The sequence below is a fragment of the Apis dorsata genome, unplaced genomic scaffold, assembly GCF_000469605.1.
Source record: "Apis dorsata unplaced genomic scaffold, Apis dorsata 1.3 scaffold_896, whole genome shotgun sequence".
In the NCBI taxonomy this organism is placed as follows: domain Eukaryota; kingdom Metazoa; phylum Arthropoda; class Insecta; order Hymenoptera; family Apidae; genus Apis; species Apis dorsata.
In genome coordinates, this window is record NW_006264011.1 from 213416 (window position 1) to 221405 (window position 7990).

At 21.1% G+C, this 7990-nt stretch overlaps 1 protein-coding gene and 1 long non-coding RNA gene across 12 annotated transcripts in view; both read right to left on the minus strand.

The window, feature by feature from the left end:
* LOC102680587 (cleavage and polyadenylation specificity factor subunit CG7185) overlaps positions 1 to 7990 on the minus strand; it is a 16129-nt gene that overhangs the window by 2652 nt on the left and 5487 nt on the right. For 3 of the 11 annotated variants that reach the window (XM_031514134.1, XM_006623478.1, XM_031514135.1), the window contains 6 exons: positions 7664 to 7823; positions 7280 to 7393; positions 6424 to 6716; positions 5452 to 5749; positions 4729 to 4993; positions 412 to 492 (listed from right to left, as the gene is read on the minus strand). In XM_031514134.1, coding sequence (XP_031369994.1) covers positions 412 to 492; positions 4729 to 4993; positions 5452 to 5749; positions 6424 to 6716; positions 7280 to 7393; positions 7664 to 7823 — 1211 coding nt within the window. The remainder of the gene's footprint in view (positions 1 to 411; positions 493 to 4728; positions 4994 to 5451; positions 5750 to 6423; positions 6717 to 7279; positions 7394 to 7663; positions 7824 to 7990) is intronic. The other 8 variants (XM_006623481.2, XM_031514133.1, XM_006623480.2 and 5 more) reach the window with 4 other exon arrangements.
* LOC116186555 lies at positions 738 to 1839 on the minus strand. Its single transcript, XR_004151573.1, has 2 exons — positions 1810 to 1839; positions 738 to 872 (listed from the first exon to the last, which is right to left on the minus strand). It is a non-coding gene; the product is annotated as an uncharacterized LOC116186555 (long non-coding RNA).

Below are 7990 nucleotides of genomic sequence, written 5' to 3' on the forward strand. Positions count from 1 at the left end.
GATGACAAAATACTTTAAATGAAAATTTTAATAATGGGAAGAAATTTAATAAAGGAAAATTGTATGAATTGGCTTATTTTTCTATTTACAATAAACAATTTCCTAATATGACTATAACTTTTAATAACTTTCTTTATTTGTATACACGTCAAGATAAAATTAAAAGATCTATTTATCCTTTTTTTCTTTCTTCATATTATATTTTTTTATAATTTTTTCTTATTAAAAATAATTATAATTTGATAGATATTATAAAATTATTATATCGTTAATATACAATATTATAGATATAATTTATTATAATATATAATTATTAGAAATTCTAGAAATCTATTGTCACATCTAAGAAGATAGAAATCAATAAAAAATTCTACATGCATTCGTGTTATATGAAAAAAAAGTATAAATTACCTAGACGCCTTGGAAGACGAGACGGGAGCCGTCTCTGGCGGTTCTTCTTTTACTCTTGGCCTGGCTGACTGACGTGTCGTACTAATGGAAAATATGCATACTTTGTTATGACTTATATTGTTACCAGGCTTAGCACGTTGCTTTAGTTAAAACAAACTACATTATATAAAAAAATTTAATTTGTTTTTATCAAAATATAATTCATTAATGATTTTTTTTTTTAAAATTTAAGCAAAATTTATATGAAATTTATATGAAATTATGAACTTACTCTGTAACTTAATGCTTATGTAAAGGATAAAATTTTTTTCTTTAATATTTTTCTATTGAAAATATAAATTAGATTAAAAGATACGATAATATGCTATTCTAAGTATTACTAATTATAGTTACCAAATACATGTAAGTGCATGTATAATATTCAAACATATTCAAAAAAATTTGAAGATTCGTCGTTAAACCTGCAACCATATCGGAATATTTAAATATCAATTCAAAAGCGACTAAATTTGATAGAATATAATTTTCATTAAAGAATATATATTTATTTTGCTTCATCAATTCCATATTTGCATGGTTTCAGGATTACGACCATTTTATAGATGTATAATTTTACATTTTACAAATATCTTCTTGATATTGAAATTGATATTACAAATTTTTTTTGGATAAATATACAGATCTTGTATTAATATGCATATTATATGAATTGAAGAAGCATTTAAAAGTACATTTTAAATTAAATATTTATACATTATAATAGGATATAAAATAATTATCAGTGAAAATTAATTATTTAACTTATGAATTATTAATCTAATAGATCGTAATATTAATAATTATGATATTTTTAATTTTTTTATTATTATCAATTCCAAGAATCTAAAAATTAAATTTCTATCCAAAAAATGATTAAAATATTTAAAAATATATAAAATTTTAATATTCAAAATTTAAAATTAAAAATAGATATAATTCATAAATTAAATAATTACAAATATTTCATTTGAAATGTTTCTATGAAACATAATGAAATATGTTTTGAATAGAAAGCAATATCTACAATATATGCATATTTTTTTTTTACATACTTTTTCTAGCGATAATTTTAGAAATAAAAATTACAAATATACAATAAAAATAAAAGAGAAATATCGTATGTAACTATACCACTTGCTTTAAGGAAAAAAATTAAAATTCGTTTATATTTAACATTTTTCAATTATATATATTTAAAAAATTATTATGCAACTTCAATCTTTAATTTTTTATTGACGAAAATTAATGTGATTTAAACGATTTTATAAATTTATGCATTAAATAATATTTTATAAAAAGTATACTTGCATACATATTTCTATTATGTTGTGATAAAAATAATTATCAAGATATTGATACCGAGTAAACCAATATTATAATATCAGAGCTTATTTCTTCCTTTGAATTTAAAATATTGAAATTAAAATTTAGATGTTAAAATATTTTGAAATATATTGAAATATATTTTGAAATAATCCATTTGTAACCAAACCTTATCACGATAAAACTTATATATCGTATATACTCAATTGGAACGGTATTATAAATTGCGCATGCGTATATCTTTTTTAGAAAATAGATTTAATATAAATAAATATACTTATTTTTCTCTTATATAAATGCACGTGGATTTATGATTACGACATAATTTTTTTGTTTGTTTGGCGCTTTTTAAATCAAACTTTATAAAAATTATAATAAGTCATATATATATAAGTATTAGAGAGAGTAAATATTTAGAAAAGCCACAATTTGGCCATCATCTATTGTATTTAACAAACATACAGAAATTAATTTTAATCTATAAATTCATAATCATTGAAATTACGAACCATCATTCATTTTTTATTATTGGTCATCTAATTCTGAAATTTCAGTATTATAGTAAATATTTCAAAAATAATAAATGAATGAATCAATTTACAATAAAATTTGATTAATTCAGTATGATCATCAATCATTCCAAATGCATGATTTTACAATATTTATTATTATAAATATACCTAAAACATCATATTTTTTAAAAATTGAAATCACAATATTTTTAATTTCTGAATACTATAAAAAGAAAGATTTATGTTGATTTTTAAAATAATTAATGAAAATCAGTAATAATTATTGATTGTAACTAATTTATCAATAATTGATATATAGTATTCAGTATAAAAAAAATTATTAAAAATGACTATTATTTTAAAATGAATATAAAAATATCTATTCCATATTATTCTCTACTGTTTTATTTTATAGTGACTAATACATAATAAATGTTTTCCTATGTTAACCAATATTCACTGAGTAATTTTTAAATTTTATAAATGTACAATTAATATTCTATCTAATAATTGAATAATTGCATTTAATTATTAATTTCTTATATGCTATATTTTTTTAATTATTTTCATTTTTATATTATAATATTAAAACTAATTTCAATAAAATGAATTATTATGATTATAAAAATTTTTATGTAATATGTATGTATTTAATTTTTTTTATGTTATAAAAAGTTAAAAAACCAAATTAATTCTTAAATTTATATTTCAAAAAAAAAAAAAAAAAAAAAAAAAAAAAAAAAAAAAACAAAATATATTGATACTTAAAATTAAATCTTATTTTATATGTTCTTAAAATTGAAAATTGTAAAAATAATATATTATATATTTTTATAAAAAATTGATTTATTAATATGTAAATATGATTATATTCTCATTATTATATTGCTACACAGAAAATTAAAGTTAACATAGGAATTATAATAACCCTTTAAAATAAAATATTTATAATTTGCCTATCACTTTTACATGTTGAAATTATATATTGAATAACTATGCAGAACATAAAATATTTGATTTTTTTATAAATAATATCTACTTTTTATATTGTAAAAAGTATTATATTGTATCAATATAATAATTATTCTAATTCATATTTTTATTTTTTAATTGAGATTTTATTTTTTATATAAAATAAATAAAAAGTAGACATTATCAAACAATCTGATACTTACAATAGTAAAAACATATTTATTTATTTGATACGTTAATTGTTATTTTTTATATTTTATAAATATTTAAAATTTTAATTAATATATTCTTTAACATAATTAACATTTTTATTTATTATAACAATTTATAAAATATAAATTAAACATTTTAAATTTTTATTTAAATATTAATTTCAAACAGAATTTAAATAGCAGAACAAAAAATTGATATCTTTTTGAAATAATTATTAAAAATTGTTAAAAATATATAAATAATATAAAAATATTATTTAAATATACTTATTCTGTGTCTAATAACAATTAACATAACAAATGTTCATTTTAATTAATCCTGTTGCTATTGATTATAGAAAAAATTATTTCTATTTTAAATTAAAATTAACATTTTTTCATTATCAATCATTAATTCAATCTAAATTATTTCATATAATAATTAATAAAAATTCTCTAAATAATTATAATAGTCTAGAGTTATAAAAAATACATTACAGCAAAAGGATTAATGTCATTTTATATTATTTTAATAAAATTTAGTAAGATTAGTAAAATTTTATACATATACTATATTGTAAATTATAAATCTTATAAATAAAACTATTACATAGATCATATAAAAATGATCTACAGTTCTTGTCTGCATGAATTTTTTTAAAATAATTAATTAATACAGACAATGTAAAAACATGAGAAAATATTACAAATAATAGTTATTATTTAATAATAATTTGTTCCACTAAATATTTCAATTTCTAAGTAGATATATATTATTCTTAACTATTTTACAAATGAACACACTATAAATCATTTGTTTTCTTTTAAAACTTATTATTGATATTATACATAGAATATATTGTATTTATTATTTAATTTAGCTACATCTTTATCAAACTTAGCACGATTATCACTTTAAATAAGTATTCAAATATTTTGAATGAATTCTGCAATATTTTTTATAGCATGATTCGAAATATTTAAAAAATATATAATACAATCTATGGAACTTATCTTATTTACGATAATATTCTTGATATAATGATATATCTATTTATGAAGAAAAAATTTCTTGTATCTAAATAATTTTTAAGATACATAATGTACTTTAGTATATGCGGCTCGTTACAATATAAATGTCGTATATTTTATATAAACTTATTGTATTTGTTTCTTTTTTCTAAATCACACACATACGTGACTATTATTTTTGATCCAATTAAAATAAAATGATACATTCAGTGTGACATTAAAATAATTATGTAAAATTTTAAGCTTACCTTTCTTCTCTGCTTCGTTCTCTATATTCGCGATCTCTTTCACGTTCACGATCTCTCTCTCTGCTTCGTGATCTCTCCCGTGGATATGGTTCACTGTAATAACGTTCTCTGTCACGATCACGATCTCTTTCTCTTTCACGATCACGTTCTCTATCACGTTCTCTATCTCTATCCCTGCTTCTTTCTCTGTATTCTCTATCACGGCTCCTTGATCTCTCACGTCTTCTTCTATGACTGCGTTCTCTATCACGTGAACGTGATCGTTCTGAAATAATTAATTAAATATTTATATATAAGTAAAAAATAATTAATTAAATATTAATTCATAAGTAAAACATTATTAAATCTTTAAGTAATAAAGCAAAATTTATTATGTTTATTTATCTTTTATATTAATATTAAAACACAAAAATTTTATATTGACTCAAATTTTAATTAAAATTTTAATAATGATAATGAAAAAAAAGAAAATAAAAATAAAATCAATAGAGTGAAAGTATTGAAAAAAGGAATTATATTATTATTTAATTTGATATGATATAATATATGTTTGATATAATTTGATATATATTTGATAATGTATAAATAAAATAGAAAAAAACTATATAAAATATTAATTATGTAAAAAAAAAATTTTTAAAAATATAAAAAACAAACTTTTATATGATGCTTAAATAAAAAATAATTGATATAAAAATTATGAAATTAATTTAAGAAATTTACCCCTACGTGCGGATCCATAGCTCTTAGTCTCGACGCCACGTAAAGTATCTTGAAGAGAACTTATCAATATTTTACATCTATCATCTGCAGCAACTTTGGATTGTTTTATTAAAGAAATAGCCGTAACTAAAGTCTCTATAGCGCTTGCGTATTCTCCTGCCGCAGCATCAGATACTGCTCGAGCAATTGCAGAAGAAGAAACAGTTCTATTTCTACCCATAATTTCTTCAAACTCTTGTTCTGTGAGAGGAGGAGGACCTTCTGGACGATGATCAGGTCCTGGTGCGCCATAAGGTGGCTATGAAATATACGTTTTCTTTTAATAAATATTTATCTTTATTAAGTATAAAAATAAAATGTATTCTAAAAAAGATAAATATGTGTATATGTAATATTTTTAAATCAGACATTTTTTTTTTATTATTACTCTTCCTTACTTTTTTTTATTATTTCTCTATTATTATTATTCTTCCTTATTTATTTAAAAAAATTTTATATTTTAATAATTTAAATTAGTAAAAATAGAATAATTTTTTATAGATTTTGTTTGTTTCTATTCTAGAATTGATTTTAAGTTAAGTTAGTTAAGATTTTAATTAAACATAATTATTCTTAAAAAACATTATGTTTATTTTACTATTAAAATATTTTTATTAAAATGCAAAATATATCTTATCAAAATGTTAAAACAATCTAATTCCAAATGAGATTCTAATCTAATTCTAATCTAAAAGAATTTTGGACATTATTAATTCATTTAAATTCTATTATTCAAAATATATAATTTTTTATAAAGGTTATACATAATTATATTTATTAAAGATGGTCAAAGATGTTAAAAAAAATTAAAGAGTTTTGAACAATCATCATTTATCAGCAAATATAATTAATAATCATTTAATAAAAAGTTTAAAATATAATATAAAATATTTATAATATATTAATATGAAAACAAAATAAAATACAATATACCTGTGCTGCGGGTGGTCCATAACCATGAGGAGGCACATGGGGTGGACCATGTGGTTGACCATGAGGTGGACCATGTGGTGGACCATGAGGTGGACCATGTGGTGGACCATGAGGTGGTCCATGAGGTGGACCAGGAGGACCTGGTGGATGTTGTCCTGGATGCTGATGAGGTGGTCCTTGTGGGAAAAATGCTGGATTCACATGTGGTGCAGGTCCTCCTGGTGGTCCTTGTGGTGGTCCTTGAGGTGGACCTCCATGACCAGGTGGTGGTCCTCCTGGACCTGGTAACATTCCTGATCAATATCTATGTTAGCTTGCAACAATATATATAGCAAGCTTATAAAAATTTTGGATTAGGCAAAATAATTATAATTGAATTGATAAATTGTTTCTTGCTTTAGGATATGTTTGCACAATGCAATTATAATAATATTAGTATCAAAATATTTTTATTATAAACTAAGAATTTGTAATTCTTTTAATAACTAATAAATTTTTCTTAAAAAATACACAAAAATAAATTTTCAAAAATATGTAATGTTCAATTTTTATTTTTAAATATTTTTGATTTATTTCTATTATTTTTTTGAATTATTTCTTTTGTATCATTTTATAAATAATCAATTTATATATATATATAAATTGATTATTTATATTTATATATATATATATAACAATGTATCTTATCAATAACTTAATAATATAAAGAGAATTATTTTTCTGTTATTTTTTTGTGAAACACCTTGTACCTTCATACTCCTAAGCATAAAATTTCCCTCAATATCATGCATTATTGTAATAAAAAATTAATAATAGCAATATTGTTAATATTCAAGGAACATCCTAAATTTCTCACCACCCATAGAACCTGGAGGAGGTCCTCTCTGTGGTGGGCCTTGACCAGGTTGAGGGCCTTGCATATGTTGATGTTGAGGGAAACCTGGTGGTCCCTGAGGCCCATGATGCATTCCTATGCACATTGAACAATGACATCAGTGAACTTCTTTTACAATAATTTTATTACATGATGCTTCATTATTTAAAATGATCTAAAGTTCTTTGTGTCTTATTTTGAATTTTAATTTTGATAATTTTTGTATATCTACTTTATCATGCAAATTATAAGCTGTAAAAAAATAAGAATTTTACCATAATAACAATAAAATGAAGGGAAAAACAGAGCATGAAAGTCCAAGATGTTTCATATATAAACTATGATGAATTGTGATATTTAACAAACCTGGTGGTCTATTCCATTCGGGACGTGGTTTAGCACCTCTTGGATCACCTGGAGGTCCACCAGGATGTCCAGGTGGACCACGTGGAGGTCCTTGACCAGGCGGACCAGGCGGACCACCATGAAATTGTCGAATGGAGACAAACGAAGACTCTATTTCAATCTATTATAATTAAATTAAAAATTCCTTTATATTTTAAAAATAAATTAATTATTAACGAGATGGATTAGTAAATTGAATTACTATTACTATTAGAATTACAAAAATAATTATAAATAATCATAAATTAATAATAAAAATATTAATAATATAATATAATAAATAAATTA